The 21,836-nt window shown below is 41.3% G+C and overlaps 1 protein-coding gene and 1 long non-coding RNA gene across 2 annotated transcripts; one reads left to right on the plus strand and one right to left on the minus strand.

Annotated features, from left to right (window-relative positions):
* LOC124299659 (fatty acyl-CoA reductase wat-like) lies at positions 1 to 2,745 on the minus strand. The gene is made up of 10 exons (XM_046752928.1): positions 2,629 to 2,745; positions 2,341 to 2,480; positions 2,152 to 2,274; positions 1,957 to 2,103; positions 1,652 to 1,812; positions 1,472 to 1,581; positions 1,086 to 1,284; positions 636 to 878; positions 261 to 536; positions 1 to 123 (listed from the first exon to the last, which is right to left on the minus strand). Exons 1-10 carry the CDS (start codon positions 2,675 to 2,677, stop codon positions 45 to 47), a joined length of 1,527 nt encoding a protein of 508 aa, XP_046608884.1. The 5' UTR covers positions 2,678 to 2,745; the 3' UTR covers positions 1 to 44.
* Positions 2,746 to 15,733: 12,988 nt separating this feature from the next.
* Positions 15,734 to 18,707, plus strand: LOC124301137 (uncharacterized). Its single transcript, XR_006907405.1, has 3 exons — positions 15,734 to 15,783; positions 16,360 to 16,562; positions 18,142 to 18,707. It is a non-coding gene; the product is annotated as an uncharacterized LOC124301137 (long non-coding RNA).
* Positions 18,708 to 21,836: the final 3,129 nt, after the last annotated feature.

A 21,836-nucleotide genomic window follows, 5' to 3' on the forward strand; every position in this document is an offset into this window, starting at 1 on the left:
CCTAGTGATCATGTTGTACGTCTCGAACAAGGCGGAACGCCTTGTTACCAAAATATTTTCCATACGAGCCAAAGAGCGAAGGAATATAAGGCGAGACGAACCATCGAATGGACGATGTAAAAGCTGTAATAAATGCGGAATGAAAATCATATTTCAGGGTATATTTTTGCTTCCGTCGAAATGATCTGCAATCAACGATGATTCGTTGACCGCGATTAATATATCATCAAGGCGGTAACTCGGCACTAATTTTTACTTACTAAATGTATCGTCGTTTCGCTTTGTCTTCATTTCCAGGAGGATCGTTTAGTAGATACTTTTTGAGACCGCCAACTATACGTATACAATATTTCTCCCAGTCGACTTCTTGCATACTGAAAGGGAATTCCTTCTTGTCCGTAGGCCCAATTCGTTGCCAAAGGCTCCGAACTCGATGAGTTTCGAAGTCCCATTCCTTCGTGATAAAATATCCCACGGTGATCCACGCATTCCCTAACAAAGTCGCAAGCTTTTGCATCCTGAAATAATGAACGATCCTTCAGGCCACGAGTGCGGCTCGAACTAAATAAATCGAAACTACATGCAATTACGTTTACTAGGCAAAGACGATACTGGTATCGATGTTTCAAGCTTACCGCGGCTGTTTTCCTAACAATCTTGCGACGCCGTCAATTATGAACGCCGGCAAAGTATGCAGAAAAAATTGTAATACACTCAAAACAAATCTTGACGTTGTTATGACCAAGAAAGGATAGTAGATCAATTGCACTGATGGGTTTTCATTATAATAACTCATGAAATCCCCTATGCACTGGCCGCAAGTGATGGGCTTCTCATTTCCGCCGACATAATTGTAGACAGGAATATTCTCATGGTGCCTGAAAGCAAACGAGTCAAATGTACGTCACCGGATATTTACTAATCCGAAAATTACACAATAACTTTTGAAGCATGCGATACCTTTATTTGTTTAATTTTCCATTTCTGTTAGTTTGTGAAAAGTGTATGTTCCATAATGCAAATGCATTTATATTTAGATTTTCTATGTATAAAAGGCGGTATGAATCGGCATTCGAAGACGTTACCTTTTTTTAGTGACGGCTGTTTCCCAAGCGGAAGAAATTAAAGCGTTGCAGACATAATCCACTGGAACTAGGTCGATTCTCGCATCAGAATCAAAGAAACCAATGTGATTTAAGCCGAGACCAGATGCACATATAATCGCTGGAAACCCAGCAATGCCAGAAACCCAACCCGGCATTGGCTCCTCGTATGAATTAATTACTGGGAAAAATTATTGTCCTCTTTTAACAAGCAATGATTGTAACAACAACAATTGGAAAAGAAAAATGTAACCTTTGTTTGATCTCAGTTACAACCCATTCTTGGATTTATGCAAGAGTCGAGTGGAATTTCGGATGCAATGTTCACTTTAGTCATGGTAAGAATAATCATAGAATAAGAATATCACCGATCGATGGTCTGAAAACTGCGAACGGCAATTCTCCAGCGAATTCGGCGACGACACCTTCGCCGATCGCCTTGGTAAAGGTGTAAGTGTTCGGCCATCCTTTCAAGACTCTGCAATTGAACACTTTGATCACCATCCTTAGTCACGCACTCCCACGACAAGCCCGCTTGAAAAACCTACGATTTCGTAACGGATTCGACGTCGCCTTCCGACATCTCGGTGTTCTTCAAGCTTTCGCAGAGGTCGTTCGCCTCCCTGTAGCTCAATGGCGGAACGTACAACTTTTCGTCGATGCTACTGAGAACGCAGTTGCTGAAAGCAGTTGACAGGTGGACGCCGACCTGGAACAGAACAGAGTTAAGGTGATCGCGAGCTGAAACGTTCGGCAGCTGGAATTGACGGAGACGCCGTGAATCGCGAGGCGAAGTTATAATTCACAGCTGGTGCATCGGCACCGCTACAAGACGCTGGAAAAATCCTCTCACCGCCAGGTTCTTGCACGCTTTGGCAATGTCCAGCACGTATTTAACGCCGTTGACGTTCAAGGGAATCGCTTTGTCCAGTCTTTCGGTAAAACGCACCGTGGCAGCTGCGTGGAAGATGACGGATACCTGAAAAGAGTTCGGCGCTTTTTAGGGGGCGACAAGTGGATACGAAGAGTCAACGTGCACCCTGCGAACCTCGTTGACGATGCGCTCGCGATCCTCTGCCGATAATCCCAGTCCTTCGGAGGCTACGTCACCGGCAACTGGAACCAACTTCTTCGAAAAGTCCGGAGAGCTGGTCCGCAAAACGTCGAACACCTGCAGCAAAATACATGCGCGATTTATCGCCAGCTCAGACATTGCAAGAAATTTGGCAAATCTCACCGGTTCGAGAAGCAGAGAATCCATTCGCTCTTGTGTAGTTTTTCCTTTCTTTTCGCGGACCAGAAGGTAGACGGTTCCGATTTCTTCACAGCTTCGGAGTAACTTTTCCACCAGTGCCTTACCCAAGAAACCGGTTCCACCTGGCAATTTTTAGTAAATGTAAGTCTCTTTGTCAATTGAACGTGGGCCACAATTCAAAAAAACAATCTCATTGGTATAATTCAAACAAATGTTTGTCCCTCGAGAAGGACATTATTATTTTTATTTTGTTATTTGAACGGCACCAACCGGTGATGAAGATGTTTCGACCTGCGTAAAACTGTCGTATTTCTGACATGTTTCTTCTATTGCGGTACCGGAGTAACTCTTTGCGTCGTCGCTAACTTCGCGTTACTTATGGATGAGATACCACGTGCACGAATGTAAATTTATTAACTATCTCACACACATTTTGTACAATGTGCAAACGAATGCGAATTAAAAATGACAACGTCGTAGCTTCCTGGGTAGAGTCATTGTTTCACAATAGGACCGGAAGATAAAAGTAATTTCCGCTTGAAAACTTTAACTAATTCCTACAACGTCACCGGTGTGGGAACAAGGTGAATCGTGAGACGACACTTTTGCAGGTCAGGCAGAAAATTTGTGGTAGATGAAGATTATTTTTGAACTCCACTTCAAGAATACGCTTATTAAATTGAAACACCATATCAGTCAATTATTCCAATTCTTGTATAAGATTGATCTCTGCGAAGGGATCATAAAACTAGATCACTTGTCAATTGCTTGGGAATTCCTGTACAGCCATTTTGACCTTAATTTCGGACAATTGGATTCTAAATTTTCCTCTTTACTCACAGATGAGTAATCAAAATCAATGATCAACTGTTAAGTAATGATATATTGAGATCACTTGTTGAGAGGATTGCCATCCCCATGTTTTCCCAATTTTTCAGTTACAGTCGGGAAATGTTTGTATAGTTGTTCCATCTTTACCTGTCCATTTGGTATTTATAAATTTTAGAACTGATCACTGGTGACGCAATATTTTCTAACACTTGAAGCATACAGCCCAGTGCATAATAAACACATTTGAACGTTGTCAGGTCAGGTGAAAGTACGCAGGAACTTCGGTGACGACGATCGGGGAAAATTGAATTCTTTTTTCATCAAGAATACACGTTGCAAGGTTCAACTGAATCCTGCCAATTCATGATGAAGTATCTCTGCTGATGTCCGCAGGTTAAGTGGAACTATCGGACGGAAATTTATGGCTCCTTAAATAGTACGGAAAATCCATGAAATGCTCTCTAGATCATCCACAGAATCAAGGTGCTGACGACTCCCGTATGAAGACGGTAGAGAGTGAAACATACGAAAGGATCTGATCTATGAATAGTCAATGATTCTTTCACAGTTGGTGCGATGAATGCACTGAGAGAAAAAATAAAGTACCGCGACCTGACCGCAAGGTTGGACAAACCTCGCTGCAGCAACACACATTTGGCTTACGAGTCAAGTGCTCGAATGTGGATTCATTAAAAGTCACGTTATCTCGTTAATGACGCGAAGGATTTGCCCCCAAATTTTCATTCATTCAAATTTGAAATATTTTATTTGCTTCATCTGTATTATACAGTTAGAATGACAAAAACAAGGTAGTGAAACTAATTCGCGACTGCATTTGCAATACGCAGGTACCTGAACGCAGAGTCCGAGACACTTCGGTTAGTTTCTGTATTTGTTTTACAGTTGGGCGCTAATTGCGTGATACAATGAATATTTCAATCGGAGAGCAGAGAAGAATCTCAAGGGGTCAAGAGTTACTTTCCCGGGCCTAATTCAAATTTTTTATTCAAAGGCATAGGATGCAAGAAACACTTTCAATGATACAACTAGGTTGAAGGTACCTTGGGAGTTTCTATGTAATCTCCGTTCATTCGATTAAAATAACATGGGTATAATCACTGAATTATGGGATATTTAATATCATGGAATTCAGGACTCGCACAAATTGAAAGGACGGTAGAATCAAATCCTCGTTTAAGATTTATACTGAACGAGATTTGATATTTATCATTTGTCTGCGTGTGATTTATGAAATCTACATCTTGTTTCTATCTGGTTTCATACTAATCGATTAATCTGTGAATCTGAACTATTTCGGAAATATCGTTACATGCACGCTTTATTTAAAAAGGATAAACCTAATGGATGCAGGCAGGGAGACTGCACTTATGCATTGATACGCGCTGCATTCATCAGTCTGTTATTTACAACACGCGTATCCCCGTCAGCTCTATGTGCATGCATCTGTCCCTTGTACGATATAACACTATTAGAAACTTTTGTAAATTAGAATATTTCATCATTATTAAATATCTATCAACCCTTCATTTATTGTGATGCCCCATCCTGCAAGGGTAAGTTCTGACACTTTTCAAGTCGTATCTGGTATCATCGTGACTCTGTTAAGTAACATCACGGAATAAACATCTTTGCGTAGATTGAGTCAATCGCTATCAAAGACCAACTCAATTCAATTTGCGGTCAAGGTGCCACATTCGTCGTAAATACGATAGTTGTTTTTTCGGTCCGTGTTCATTTTATGCGACTACCTACTCAAATGTACGATAAAAACGTATGTAGCAGGAAAATCTGTAAATGTAATCTCAGTAACCGTATCAAGGGTCGGGTGAAATCGCTACGGTAGACGTGGAGCACTCCACGCCTCAAAATTTAGTAGCTGTGGAATTCCACACCTCGGATATCTGCAGTTTCAAAAAATTCAATTTTGTGTCAATTACTTGAATATCATCGACGCTGCTTGATCACTCGGACGTGGTAGCCATAATCCACAGTCACCAAGATATAGCTGAAGAATTAGATACCGACTTTCTGATGAACGAATTCATCAATCTCAACAACTGCAGAAAAGCAACTTTCGGTACATCAACGTGAATCGAAAGTGTACTTTTTATAGAACAGACTGAAAAGTTTAACGGTGTTGTTTTATGCTGAACCAAATCAACCTCTTCACACCTACACTCAGCTCCACACTTCGGAAATATACAATCCACCGCCCCTGGACGATACTAAATGCTACTTTGATGGTTTTTTTTTTTTTTTTAACTTTCATAGTTTTTTTTTTCGTGGTGCAATGATTAAAACAGGATAATCTACCCTCTAGTTTGGCCTTTCACGTGCAGCTATCCTTAGCATGGAAAATATTTTTCGTAAAACAGAATTTCGATATGCCTGTTTAAACTTACTTACTATAGCAGGTGTTACCGGTTTTTTCAGGATTAATCAGATTCGTTAAAACTTTTTCACAGCGATATAATTTGGTCTAATATTATACGGGATTGATCACTTGTTCCTTTTTAACCATAATGATGAAGTTTAGCGTGGAAAACGAACTGGTACACAAAAAATATGCTTCGAAAAAGAGAGTGGCAACGGTCCGTAATAAAATAACTAAAAAGTAGGAACTTTTTTCCGTCATAGATACCAGCGCGATATTTTTTACTTAATTAAAACAGCGAACCTGAGTTCTCTGGGCGAACCGTATCATATTCCGAGCTCCTGATGAATAAAAAATTGAATTTTATCCTCAGCCGGCGAGCGACGCGAGCTGTGATATGATTGAATATGAGCTGGCGATGTTGGTAACCCATCGGGCTTACAGGCTGGATTAGCGGTCGAACCGTTCGATCAAATAGACGCTTCGAAAATTGTTCGTTCGCACAGAGACAAAATTTCATTGTTCCTAGTTACTAGAAAATCTAGTGAAATAGATATCGTTACAATAATGATGGTTCAAATATTATTTGAATTTAAAGTAAATATGATTACACGTAATTATTCACTGAAATTATACTTGTCAATGGTTATATTACAGCATTGAATCAGCCAGTAGGTAAGCTTACTGCGTTTTTTTTTTCTTTTCATCCAATAAATCCTTAACATCAATTTTCGTTGCACCAACTGCGAATTATCACGATAGGTACAAGAAAATATAGTTCAATTTCTGATTACAGCTAAAAAACTCATTTTCACTCTGATACCCAGTACTGCATTTTTTTCTTATCGCAAAAACTTGTAAAAGCTGGTAACCGCAGCTCGAAATCTCTCTCATTGTTAACTTGGCCGAAAATTCGACTATTTCATCGTAGTCATGGACGCTTCTGACTATGAGACGGCCAATCAAGTTGGCCACCGCGATTTACCCTACAGGGATTCGGTTACCACCGACCAGACCGGGTCGGTAAGGCAATGTATCCCACTATAGGCGCTTTGCAATATTGATGATGTGTTCTTCGCGATAGGGAGCGAGAGAGTCAAAGCAACGCAACACAGGCTCCCGGAGAGCGTGGGCTTATTGAAAACACGAAGCCCGTCGTGTGTTTAAACGGTAAATACGTCGGTGTACACCAACATTTCCCTGGGGAATCCTCAAGCGCGGAAAGCCTTCTCTATACCCTCGCAAGCTCCTTCCTGGATTCCACGTTTTCCGGTCCCCAAAGAATCTGAGGTGTGACTAGGCCTCGGGCAGACTGCTACACGTATGTGTATGTGTCTTCGTGTACGCAAACGAAATTTTAAAGCGGAATTCAGGCTTCTCTCTACTGATGATCCAGAAGTCTGTACAAGTGCTAAGAACGACACTATTCGTCATTTGTGAAGACAAAATTGAAACAGGATGAAATTCTAACCGCTGTTTTACGGGTAATAGACTCAATCTGTTAGTCGTGAAATATACTGCCTGTACATGAATTCAAAACAGACTTATTGCAAAAAAGAAGTTGCGGTGTTAAAATTGTTCAAAAATGCATGGTTTGGACTATGATAGGTAGAATAATTATTGCGCCAAGTTTGGAAACTCATGATCAGATACTGCTGGTAGTTAGATTGATATTGAATTATAGTCTATAAAAGTTCACAACGTGTTTTGAACAGTGTTCGATGCCCAGAGGGAAGTGCCCGGTTGATGCGGTCACGGCCGGTTTTAGTGAATTTGAAAACACGCCGATAAACTAGCGACAAGGCAAATGGTGGGGGACATTATCAGTTTAAATCATTCGTTTGAACATCACTCGACGCTCCGTTGGCAGCAAGTTGAGTGCAGCCGATGCACTCAAGCGTGACGTACGTGGTACCAGGATCTTATCGCTCTGTTCCTGTGCCTGTTATACCTATACAATCAAACAAATTGCGGGCAGCGGTGAAATTGATTGGATAATGATTTTGAACTAGGATGATGGCTTTCCATAACCGATAATTCTCCGACGCCTAACAGCGCGATGGGTGCTCGTGAAGGAGGGTCCGCATCAAGTGCCAGCAAACCACGCAGCGCCTGATTGATCCGCGTTCCTCGTGCCGAACGCAAAGCTTGCTGTAACCGGCCGTTCCAAGATGGAGAAAATTCGCACTGGTGAACGATTCTACTGGGAAAAAAAAACCCGTGATTACGGTTGCGTGCGGAAGATGCCGCGAGCACGGAACTCTCGGTGGTCCTAGACCACACGGAGTGTGAGAGTGTGAGTGGGACGGACAATCGCAGGTGGTGACTACTGGTCGACCAGGGAGCCGGAGGGTTGGAAAAAACTAAAACGAAACGAGGTAAGGTAAGAATTGAGGCAGGTGCTCGGCCGAAGAGAGATGAACCATGGAGCGAGGAGAGAGGGAAACGGGGATGCGCTCTGGAGCTTCTCCTCTGCCGACACACACACACACACACAGGTGTCGACTCGGCATCCAGCCCACTTTTCGAGACAAGAAATGAGCTCCTAACGTGTCGGGCAGAGACGTTCGTAGGTGCCTTTACCTGCGAGTCTGGACCGCAGCTGCCGAGCACCATCGGAGTGTATTGTTATTTGAAATTTCAAAAGCATCGACCGGAGAAGATGAGCTGACTGGTATGAATGTAGTGTATGGGGAGTTGCGGAAGGATGCTACACGCCTTGTGCCCGGACTTGAAGACGCGGTGACGCGGTGTTCAACCCCCGTTAAAGTGTTCCGTTTCACGTCAGCCTGCAGCGGTGAAACTTGGAAAAACTGTCGTTCTTCTCGACGCTGTCGTCGCCTGTTTTTTGGCTAATCATGGTCCTGGTCCTTGAGCTTCGATATACCTAGGTACCGTCAACGTTTCCAACAAGTCACGCAACGTCTCACCGCGATGAACTTGCCCGTCGAAGCGAGAAAGGTGATCTAAAAGGAACAACAACAAAGAAGCCTTAAGCAGAAGATGAGGCAACGGAATAATAAACTGCATGGGACTCAGACCGGATGAGATGTATTCTTAGAAGTTCTCGTTACGGGGAAGGATTCACGCTGGTTTTGACAACCAGGAGGAGGCACGTTTTGGTTTGAAAATGATGCACACGTGATCGTGACGACACGTGAAATCATGGACTTTTGTTCCATTCCAGTCTCTTCAACTTGCCTTGAAATGGCTTGTGAAGAATTGGTCAGCTACTTCATCAGCTCGTATACCCAAACCCAAAATTTTAGCCACGTTCATACTTGCTGCTCTTGCTTTTCGTTCGTTGACACTGAAGTATTGAACTAATCGTACAGACCTGCCCATTCGAGGAGTCACGTATACGTGCTAAGTGAATTAGGATACGAAAGCTCGAGCATGACGGGTGGATATGAGCTGCTGATCTGCGAAAGTGCTAATTCCTGTATAGCTTTTCAAAAGGTTGAGCAAAAAGTTTTTACGACAAGGACGGGACCTATTGCCCACACGTGTGTATAACCCACATTTCATTTCGGCTCAGCTACCTCCTAACTTGAGTATAGTTCCAACCAATTTCATTTGGGCTTTTTAGCTCCCCAACATTTATTTATGAGAAATCCCTCAACTTTTCAAATTCGTTTTTTTCTTTTCACCGCTTACCAAACGCACGTCACCTTATTTTCAAGCGATCATTCACACACGTAATTCAACCTAACCTCAACCGAGATGAGACGAGCCATAATTCTACGTATGCTTGGGAATTTTCCCCGCTAACAGAAAGCAACCGATCCGTCATCATGCGACTCAAGTGAATACAATGTCGTAACAGTATACAGCAATCGAAGCCTGAGTCATTTCGCCACGTGACACTGGTGAAAAGGGTAGCCACGTGATCCGATCGTAATTAATCCGTTTTCCTTGAAAAAACATATTACATACAGAAATGTGGTTTTGCTGATCGTACAGGCCTTGCACGTGCGGATGAACCACGTGGATTTATGCTGATACATTCATCGAAAACAAATGGGACTTGCAGTCTGAATCGAAAGCTACAAAAACTGAAAAGAATTGTTTTAAAAAATTTCCAGCAATGTTATTTGCGCCAATGATAGTAAAATCGAATGAACAGACATCCCTAATATGTGACTGAGACATATCTGAGCAAATTCGAATAGCACGAGCTACGATATCAACGATTTGAAAAAGGCTGTATAATTAGAGCGTAAGAAATCATTAAACTCGTGGTGTTTTTGATCCGATCATTATAAGCTTTCAATTATCGTTTCATTTATTTCTCTTTTCATGTCCCCCTTCACACGTGCAGTTAGGAAGCATACAAAATCCATGTTCAAGGCAGCTAGCCCGCGTCATAGCGCTGCAGCATTGAACCTGGTAAGTTGAAACTCCTGCAGAATCCAGAGCATAATGGAGTGCGGAATACACGTAGCACTGGCATGGAAATCCGGCGAGCCGAACATAATCGCGATGAGGATTTTCGCTGGGTAAAATGGACAGTCTGTATGTACGATACTTTTCAGCGTCGTCGTTCTCAACTTTATTCCTCTACACTCTCGACTAATTTTTATCCATGACCAAAACAGTTTTGCACAGTCTTCCGCAAGTCTGCGTTCTGATTCACCGGAGCAAAATGAGTGCATATGTTTTACTCCCAAGAGTTTATTGTCCCGTTAAACACGGTCAAATTCCACGCCTCTCCACCGCGTGTTGGGAAATTTGCGAACCTCTGAATAACCGAAGAACCATTGTGAACGGGAGCGCAGTTGAAAGCTGCCAACGCACGAGTGTTCTTTGCCGCTTTGAAGCGCTGCAGTATTTGGAAATATTTTTTCAAATTCAGGAAACACGCAGGTAGCACAAAGAGAACGTGCCGGACGCTGTACGAATATCTAAAAACTGCCCACGCAACCTCACCTGTCAAAATTCATCCAACCCGACGAAACAAACGTCGGCTCGCCGTTGTTCGCGTTTGATAGCTGATTTTTGCGGGCATTTTCGAATCCACTCTCGGCCACGTCAAAGGAGCTTTGACAGGATTGCTTCTCATTTTCTGAGCTAACAATAAGCCGAATGGATATTTTTTTTTTTCTTTCTTTTATTTCATGAAGAGGTGGCCATTTCGTTGCCTCTCCAGTACAAAAAATAACGGATTTCTGTGCCTTTTAATCATTCCGTGTGTCACAGACCCACGGGCAGAGAAAGAGAGAAAAAAGATTCGTAACTATTCTGGGCACGGAAAAAAATGGAGTGAAAATCATGGAAAGAAAACACGCGTACCTACAAAGGAAATCGAAAGAAACTTTGAAGGGAAAACTGAACTTGACGCGCTTTCGCGGTTCGGTACATCAAAACGAATTCAAAACTCGTTTCGGCCGACAAACGTCAATACCAATCCTTGTTTATGTTCGCTTTCCCAGAGCGAATAGTATATTCCAGAAGTAATAAACTCCGGGTGTAGATGCAATATTCAGTGGCCAAAGCCATTATCCTGGCGCCTCCTGCCGCAGAGGAGGAACCCATTGTCATTGAAAATATACTGGTCGCCCTACCCCATGAAAAAGAGCTAATCCCTCCATTCTTGGAAACCTCTTATTTCCCCGACCCATTGCTTCGGCGATGTTGCAGGATGCATGGCTCTCCTAGGCATTGTTAGGCCGCACGCAACCTCAGCAACCACTAGCTGAGAAAGGTTGCCAATAGGCCATTCACCCGGTCTGATGATCGCTTTCAAAATAGTCTTTGGTTACTCCTGAACAACGTCCTCCACATCCACCGTCCAATTCTGAATCGCAGTCGATAGGGAAGCGGGAGTAAATATTAGATTATGAATTAGAGAGGAAAAGGGTAGAAGAATATTGCAGGATTCTTTATTCGGTTTCTGGTTCCTTTCGACGCCACCTCTAATATACCACCTTGCATATATGTAAGTAATCCACGAATGAGGTCGGACTCTGAATGCGATAAAAAATGTTAATACCTGACTTCCACGAGCGAAACGTGGCGTCGCCAAACTTGTGGTGCGTGAATCCGGCTGTCAGCAACCCGTGCAGAAAGTGTTCTGCCACCCCAAATGAACAGGGCAAACTTGGAAGCGGACGCTAACAGTCGGAGGAATCAGTCGAGTCATTACGTCGATCTCATAAGTGGAGCATTTATTTTAACATCCAAAGCTAGCCTTGTGTTGAGCTTTCCTAGCCTCGGAGAGGATGGCCGACGTTTTATTTAGCCGTTTCCCATAAATCGAAGCGCCTCCAGGCCGCCGGCGCCGTCTCCAATAAGACGCGGAACCCCGCTGGAATTTAATCATCGGCTTTGCCTCACTCCGTGACGCTCACTGATCGTTATTCCCGCTTCAAATCAAAGCGTCGAGCTTATTCGCCGATCGAATGGTTGGGACTAGGAGCAAAGTAGCAACTCCAACGCGGATTCCGATGCTAGGAATCTTGTAAGCAGTTATAAACTCGTGATTTAATGGTGAAATTTATGGTGAAAAGACGATCGAACCCGGCAAGTAAAATCTCGGTGGATGATAAAGTTCTGGATGCAACGGTGAGCAAAACGATGGAAGGAAGGTGAGTGGCAAGTTTCTTATTTTAATGTTAACCCAATCGGCAACGCCGAATCCGAATTACTTTTAGTTCCGCCCCGTCGGTCCGACGGTCTTCCATTCTTTGCCCCGGCGAAGGAGGCGCGGATGTTTCTTTAATGAGAGTATAATGGAAGCTCCGTTGAAACTGCATCCTTTCAAAAAAGCTGCCGTGAGGAAGATACGGCGATGCGGAGGTCGAGCTTCTACCTCGAGACATGCCGGCCGTAAATCACTCGGAACAAGGTAGCTGCAGTTTTTCTTGCGGTAACTCCCGACACGCGAATGTTCATGCGACTCATGTCCGACAAATTTTGTAACTCGACGATGAAACTCGCAATGCTACTAATTTATCTCCGTCCCGTTTGCCATTGTCACATCCAACTAACCACATTACTTCTGCTTCTCGAGCGTACCCTTGAAAGACCGCGAGCTACGGTTATGCACATTTTTTTTTTTATTACACAAAATTTTCTAACTTGTGCATTACGACTCGTACCGTCGAAGTGCTCGGCTCAGGAATACCCAACGGCGATTATTTATGCAAGAATGTAACCGCGGCCTGCGAAGTTCGACGTTCGATAATGCTCACTCTAATAGCACCATAACTACGACTAACGATAATTCGGATCATTGTTGCGATCAAGTTCATACGGCATCGACACGAAAACATCAGTTGGAGAAAAAACTTTCAAATGGTCTTTTACAACTGTTCGTTAGATGTTTGGAATTGGTGGGTCCTACATAGAACTGGAAAGCTTTTATGTGCGCGTGATGATTAAAGCCAGCATCAATTAGAACTTGTGACTATGGTGTCCTGAAATACCGTGCCAGAGAAATAATATTCGAGCCATTAAGTGCCGGAGATTTGAACTTCTGCGATAATTCAGTAACAAATCTGAATCGTGTATTATACATGTTTCGCGAAGGAACATTGTGATTTGGTAACAATGGACCATTGTTCGGGGTGTCCCCGGCCAGCACCAAAGGGTCAACTTGTGCCATTTTCTATTGGGTGAGTGGGCGGGACGGTGTTCCCAAAATCCGGTCGGTGATGCTTTGCATTCAATGTAGGTACATCGCAGGACGTGAGCTTGAACGTATACTTGTACAACACGAATAACGATGCTTGTTTCATACGACGTTCATGTTCGAACGTCGACTCCGGCCGCAGGTGTCACTCGAAATCGTAAGTCGAGTGACAAACTATGGGGTAGAAAATCCACGTACCGGCGGTCCGCGATGCGACGTGTCAGATGAGCGATATCCATATCTGCGAAGATAATCCAGCGCATTCACGAATTCACACCATGGACTTCGGCGAACGGAGATCGTCGTAGACTCGATACAGCTGTGATGCAATTATCCGACATACGCTGGTGGCAGCGGTTGCATTCGCGATTTCCCAACCAGCTAGCTCTGCGTCAACTCGACCGCTGGTTGATCCAGCCTCTGTGTCGGGTCAGTCTGGACTTTTACTGTCTTTGCCCCTTTGAAGCGACGTATATTGAATTTGCATGTTATTCGACGGTTCGTGCCTCGGAATGGTCTTTGTGAGGCCGGTCGAGAGTTCCTTCCTTCCTTCCTTCCTTACTCGATATCCCTTTCGTCTTTTAAAGAGGGAATTCTCTAGCCTGATTCGAAATGTATATCCGTCTGGTTCGTCTGTCGGTTCCTCTCATCGAAGCACCTATACTTTCGTCGATGGTTCGGAATCCCGCATCGCGTACAAGGATCTCTTGGACAAGGATCCCGGTGGGATGGAGGAAAGGTACCAGGCCATCTCACAGTCCCGTTGAGGTGACATCGGAATTGGTGCTATTCTATTCAGGATAATGGCACCTCATATTTATCTCAGGAGGCATACACCGCACCCTCCTCACCCGCCATCCAAGGCGTGTTAGTAATTCATAACGCTCTCGTGATGAGATCGAGGGACTCAATCTTGATAATAGATTTGGCGAGGCTGCAGACGAGATCGTCCTTGCGAACACCCTTCCTGTCTTCCTTCCTTTCTTCCTTCCTTCATTCCTTCCTTCTCTTCCTTCCCTTCTTAGCCCCCGTTTCGAGATGAAGTGCTGGAGGAAATCCTTCGCCTGAAACTAAACTCACCGCAAGTTGACAGTCGGGAAGCTCGGTTCTGACAGAAGCGATAAATGAGTAACGATCGTACCGTACGAGGACTTTTCCAACCATAGCCTTTCAGCTGGGCACATTTCTATTTATAAAATGGACGCCTCCACGCTCCAGTTCGCGGGTTCAATCCCGTGACTCGACCGGGCGTCAGACCGGTTTCAAAGTCAGGAGTCAACGGCTTCTCGGCTTATTTTGCATTTATCCCTTTTACCTTTGTCTACCCCACTTCCACTCTCGATTCGACTCCACCGTGTATCCCGCACCTTTTCCATCTCGAGGTTCTTATGCCAACTTCATCCCGCGGTGATCCCTGCAGGATTTATTCATAGACTCTGCGCAGGCATTATGCCGGGCAGTTCCCGCCCTCGAAATGGACCCAACTCGTATTTTTATCCACTCGTTGAAATGCCGCTTCTGTTTATATTTATTTTTATCCTCCGCCGTTTCACTCGTCACCCATTTTTACGTGAGCCGCTTGTCGACGATCGCTACTGGAAATCGGTGTCTTATTGCCTCGCACGCGACTCTTCGTTCTGAACTCTTCTTTGCGTCGACACACCGTGATACAAAACTATGAAAATATAAATCAAAATTAAAAATACAAGGGTCAGAAGTCAGGCGGAATTTCATATTAATAACGAAACAATTCGAAATCCAAAAATTTTTTAAAACATTCACCACTTCCAATTCTGACCGTGCAGCACATTTTTTCTTATACAAGCATATGAATTTATTACCTGCATCAGCCGAACGTCGACGTTCCAAATTTGGATGAGGTGATCATGTTTGAAAAGCGATTCGTCTCTTATTTTTTGGCTCCCATCTATGTCACATGATTAATTGACACCTGAACCAACTAATCCAGTTCACTCTTCTTTCTACGTGGAGAATGCTGACGATTGTCGTCTCATCAAATTACTTCCGCTTCATTTCACCCGAATTCTAATGCAAATGTCTCGTTCGTTCTTCGAGTTCTGTTTGTGCATCTCAAACAAAAAAGTGCTACATGGTAAAATTTTAATATACCAGTCTACTAAATTCAGTCGCGTCGGTACACGTTCTTACAATACTGACCGCGATTGGAGTATTTGAATATTTTTCTAGCCTATATCGAGTGCTTTGATTGTATCGTATACCAGTCGTACTTCTGAATCACCTATTCGTTGATTTTAGAATTTTGAGAGGGGGAGACGCAGAATAAACATTCTATAATTCTTATTAAACAGCATTTATTTATCCATTGAACATTTGTTCGCGTAGCCTCAATTATTGGAATATTTATAGCCATAAAGTTAATGATTCATTGATATTAGCACAAGTGTTGACCACCTTGTCAACATTGACTCAATTTCATGCAATTGTCGTATTATATATACTCGCTTCTTTGTCGTCGGTATCAGAATAATTATATTTTCTGAACTCAACACTTCTTGCCGATCAACCCATCCGCCGATTTTGAAAAGTAAGTCTACTCTTGGACAGTAATTAACGAAATAATCCAATAACCGCCTGCTGACTTTGTATAATTAATTTTCAATCGTCTTTCATTCCGTAGCGTTTGCAAAGAAGCATTGCGCAATTTACCGAATCATCAGTCCTCGGAGATTAGATTATTTTCTGAATTCATACTCGTACCAAATTAAATCATAACAGACTTCTGTAAGCTGTATTAAGTCTTGAAAAATACGTAATACGCGCATGATCGAATCTTCAGATGTATCTTCCGCGATCGGACAGAGACTAAATAATAAGCGAATAAATCAGTAATCGTTGGTGGTCATGAGAAATCATTTAGGATTACAATAAAACTCCCTGTAAACTTGAGAAATCATATGAAAATTAGTAAATCATGTGTAATCTTAGAAATCATGAGAAATCATGTGATCAAAGTAAAATTTATAGGTCAAGTAATCTCTCCTAATCACTCCATAAAATGTAAGTAATCACGAAATACGTAATCACGGCATCAGCTTTCGCTCCGGTGAAACATCCCTAGCAAATAAGTAAGAATCAACATCGCTAACTTTCCTTATTACAGAACGACGATGAAATTCATCTTCGCATGCTTACTTGCTCTGGCTTCGGTCGTAGCTATCACAGAAGGCATTGAATGCTATGATGATTACTGTGCCAAGAACCCGTGCAAAGATATGACGAGACAAGAGTGCTGCAAGAGAAACCAAATTTACAAATCCAAGGGTTCATTTTGCGGATGTTGCAATACCTGTGTTGACAAAATTAGTAAGTACTCGAAGTAAACGCTTGGTAGGTTAAATTCTTTACGACTGGTGGAATTAAAAATTCCTATAGCATATGGCTCGGATTACTGTGCCCCAAAGAGGAAGGTTTCAGCCTTAAAATTATTTATTTTTCCCTTGAAAAAATAGTTTCAACGATTAAGATCTATGTGCAATACGAGGCAGGAATGATAGATTAACGTTAAAATATTTAAATAGAATTTTTATTCCCGGCTCAACCACAATGATAATTTTTTTAATCTGAAAAGCTCGACAAATGTAACATATTATTCCCTCTTAACGCATTTGCGGGAAATGCGATTTCAAATTGAATTTTTCGGAAAAAAAATTATTGAATCTATTCCTCAAGGTGTATAAGAGTTGATATCAAAAAATTATTAATATTGCATCAGCGGTTTTCCCGAAATTAATGTCTGAAATTTAAGGGACAACACCACTGTGACCCCCTGTTTTTGTTGCCGTTTTTCAAGAATTTTTTTTTGTGGGAAAAAAAAGAGATATTTCCAAAATTTTTTTAAAATTTTCACGCCCCATGGTGGCGCTGGGGAAGCTCCCGCGTCAGGTGCCGTTGCTTCTGCAGTGATTCGCGGCACGCAGCAGAACTGTCTTCAAAGTCGATCTGAAAAAAAATACCGAGTGTTTTCGTTAATAATATGATATTTTGAAGAGAAGTGCATAGGGATTTGAAAAAATATTGATTTTTAAAAAATTGGGACGCTTTTGAAATTTAAAGTCGATTTTCGAGCAAAATTTCTCGTCGAAAAAAGCCTATAATTTATTTATCTATTGAGATATCGAAAAAATCCTATGTACTTCTTTAGATAATCTAGTTTTATTGATGCAGTCCAAATTTGAAGTCGATCGGATAAGAATTGCTCGAGTTCTACTGCGTGCCGCACTCAAAAAAGTGGTTTTGAGAAAAACGCGTTCAAAGTTTGAGGTTCGTTTTTATGCGATAAATTGAAAAAAAAAAATTTCTTACCTAGTCAGCGATTCCGGCACCATATAGCTGGCCTTCAAGAAGCAAATCACGGTCTCCAGCAACTTTTCTCGAACTTGTAGAGGCTCTCCTTGCCTCTTTTGCAGCATCCGTGAGCGAGAGCTCCGCCTGCTCGATCGTCACGGAGCGCTGCACCGCTCCACAAAATATTCAATATCTCCGAAAATAATTATTTTTTCGACCTGCAACCAACGGCATTCGATTCCTAAATGTATTCTAGATTTTCCTAGATGGTTTTCAAAAAATCGATTTTTTGAAGCTGTCACAGTGGTGTTGTCCCTTAACCTGTCTCAATACTCGTCACAGTAAAATAATCCGGTAACATCTAAAAGTTCCGCGTCGCGACGTTTCATCGTAAATTTATAGAAAACTAGTTTATTGCTCGGTCATGTCAACGATTGAAATATTTATTGGAAATGAATGATCATTTTTTTGTAGTATGTGTATTTATTTCGGCTATTAGGCTCGCGAATTTTGACAACAATTCATTTTACGTAATTAGCGAAGTTTGATTATATACTCCTGCAAGCAGTTCGACTTAATCGTATTTTCATTCTTCAAGGTAAAGGAGGGAATTGTGATACATGGGAGATAAAGGGAGCACCAGCCAAATCAGAGTGTGAAGCCGGCACCGAATGGAGGCAAGTGCACGATGAAAACAGCGATACATACGAGTGACAGTAAAGTTAGCGAAATCGCCTACAGCAAAGGCAGTATCGCAAACGACCAAAACGCAAAAGCAAAACGATTTTGTCAATTTAGCAAATTTGATTTTGTTCATTCCTTTGCCGTGGTGTAAGATTTTCGTTAATTTTGTAGAATAGACAAAGTGTTCGGTTGATTTAACTTGAATATCGACGAAATCCTTAGATAAAAATATTTTAGTATTTTTACACAATTCTGTAACTGAGCGATGAGAATATCAATACCTGCAATTACTCTATCACATGTATATTCATGTACGGTTTAGCTATGTAAATGTAAAATAAGTATAATTGACTGGAGGAAGTCAATGTCTTTTGAGCACGCACAGAAACTCGTCTAGTTTTTACAGCAGAAATTGTATTACCATGAGTAAACGTTGGGTTGATATATCAACCCATCAAACGTTGTGACAACTCAGCGAAAAAAATTGCTCGAATTATTTAGCACACGAATCAATAACTTCGATCCTTCCTATATTATTTATTAATTTACAGAACAACGAAAGATCAAAGTGGGGAATTCCACCCAGCCAGAAATTCACAGAACTGAAAATCTTGGATCATTCGGAACTTGAATGTTTCAGATTTTTTAATTTTCTTATTATCGTACTTTCCGAACTTCGACTTATCGGAGTTAAGCCATTTCGGAACTTTGAGCATCAAGTTTCGGACCATTCAAAACTTTGATGTTTCGTCAAAGTTTGATTTCTTTACTTCAAGTTCTCAGATTCAAAACTTCAACCCCGCCCCTTTTCTGCCACGTTCAAGTAAAAACGACACCTTGCGGACGTGATGATAAAAAACAGATTCATCGGAATTCCCAGTGATGTTGAGTCAGGTCGTGTCGAGGCCGGAAATCCTGATTGGAAAAGATTACAAGCCGCGCTGGTATTTCTGTTCCTGTTCCTTCCGAACGGCTTGTAGGTCAAGACAAGCGGAAGTTCCGGAAGCCGCGAGGCACTTGACGGTGACCAGCACATTCCTCTCCGGAGTAAGGATTAGTCCGTTCGTTCTTTCGGGCCATCCGGCAGGCCAGGTATACGAAAATATTTCTCTCATCAATCTTGGGGGTCGGTGATTGATTGGGTTGTTGCGAAAAATCCAATAACGCGAGCCTGACAGCGGCCGGAAGATTTCTTATATAGGCATTCAGTGGCTGCGAGCGAAACTTAACACTTGTCAACGTTTCCGAATGATTTTTGTTTTCATTGACAGCGTGAACCTTATTTTCTTGCCCGGTGCCGTCGATTCTTTCGAACGTATTGATCTAATTTATTCCACGAAAGAGAAATTTTTTTCTAATAAAAAACAAGAAAAAATACACGTGGAAGGATATTTCTTACATATTATTTTGAAGGGTAACTCTCGGGACTCGAAGTTTACTCATTTAACTGTAATGTCAATTGTCCAAATTTGTATCTGAAGCGGTTCAAAACTTATTAACTTCGACTCGAAAGTCAATTTTTAGTGAATATTTATATTAAGAGGTTTTTGCTGACTGAAATAGTGACTTTACTATTACAGTCCAAGGCAATTTGGTTCTCAATGAAAACATCTACTATGCAAACTCTGCAACATCAACAGCTTACCAGGTGCGAACCAATAGAAAAAATGATCATTGTACGGAGTCGAATTTTTCAGTAAGGTTTTGATAAAAATTTTATCCTGCTTCGTCAGGTTCGACGTCCGTAAACATATTATTCATATTTGCTAAACCATTTTATTTTTCGTAAACAATAAAAAAAAATCGGTTACGATGATCCCGCTTCCAGGTGGCTCTAAAGATCTGTATCGAGGATAATTCAAGTCGATAAAGAAATTCAATGGCATCGCCTTTAGTGAGGTCGTTAACCGCAGAAAATCGAGCGTTTCATCGTATACATATATTAATCGTATAAGGAATGAATGATGAACTTGGAGGATGACCGCATTACGTATGTTTAAGAATGTATCGACTATACATTCTCAACGAAAAGTGGGTCGTCGACAATATTGAATACTTTATGATAAGACGAAGATCGGGAAAAAATCAAACACAGTAAACACGATAAGAAAATTAAATTTGAATAATAATAATTCCCAAAAGTTATGAATAAATTGTTTGAAGAAATATTGCTTAACAAATTTTTAGGGAATGTTTTCCTTCGTCATGTGATATGAATCCGGTGATTTTCTTGAATGCACGCGAATTTTTAAAGAATTACCTCACTGTTTTGAAATTTCTGTTTTCGAAGATTTTTAATTTTCAAAAATGGAAGAAAAATCGTGAATTTTGGACAGTTTTTCTTAAAAACGTTGTAGATTACAATTAAGAAGTTTATGGGGCATTGAACGAATAGTTTCGTAAATACAGCCTTTACAAATTTTCGAAAACTGAAATTTCAAAAGAATGAGAAAATTCTCAAAATATTCATGTGTATTCACAAAAATCAACGGATTCATTTCACATTACAAAAAAAAAAAAAAAAAAAAACACCTCGTGAAAATTTGTTAACCAATGTTTTTTTACACAATTTATTGATAAATTTTTGCAATATTATTATTAAAATACAATTTTCTTTATCATGGTCGATTTTTCACAGATTTCTGTCTCATCATAAACTATTCTACATATATTGTCGACGGGACTCACTTTTGGTTGAGAATATACAGCAAATACACCGTCAAGTGCGGTCGAGTTTTCACCAGTGCGTATACGTTCCAGTAATTATTCTTGTTTCCATCGCTCATGTAAATCACATATTGCCATTGTATGGGCATTGAGTAGAATAACACGTGAACAAATAGTGTGCTCGCATTCCTGTATTACGTAACCTGCGTATAAATCAAAGATGTCATTGCCAGGGTGCCATCGACGCTTACAAATGCGGATACGATTTAATCGCTCGATAATGTTTACGGTTTTCACGCATCCGCTACTCGGGGAAAAGAAATCGAAAATCAAAATACCGAGCATCGATCTGTCGGAGTTCAGTGGTGACCAAAAGTGAAAAGATTTGATAAATCGAACAAGCGATGAAACGGGGATTTGAAGAGCCAAAATAGCATGAGATTTCTTTATTTCTTCGAAGTGAAAAAGTAACTGATTTGAGTACAAAAGTTTCAGTTTTAATTCACCGTCGGAGAATCATCACATCTCAGATGATCTGCGGTGAAACTATTTGCCAACACCAAAGTCTGTAATTCGTCAGGATTGCACAAACTGTAAGTTTCTGATATTCAAAATATGATTACGCGATGCTGTAATCAAATCTTAATTGCTCGTAAATTATTAATCAGAGGATTTTTTATTTTTTTTTATTTTGCTAATCACGGTGGGTTGACAATTTTTTGCTAAAACTGTATACCAACAAGCGGCAATAAATTGAAACGCATTTCACCTGTGAATCTTACAGCAATGAATTCAATCACTCGTATTTGGCTGCTCGTGCAACAGCCGAAAATTGATTTATAAATTAGAAAGGTATAATACCTTATACGTTGGAGCTTAACGTTTGTATTACCCTCGAAAAACAACCGATGGGATACAATAATCAGTCGTGCACGATGAAGT

Source organism: Neodiprion virginianus, chromosome 3 (assembly GCF_021901495.1).
Source record: "Neodiprion virginianus isolate iyNeoVirg1 chromosome 3, iyNeoVirg1.1, whole genome shotgun sequence".
Classification (NCBI taxonomy): domain Eukaryota; kingdom Metazoa; phylum Arthropoda; class Insecta; order Hymenoptera; family Diprionidae; genus Neodiprion; species Neodiprion virginianus.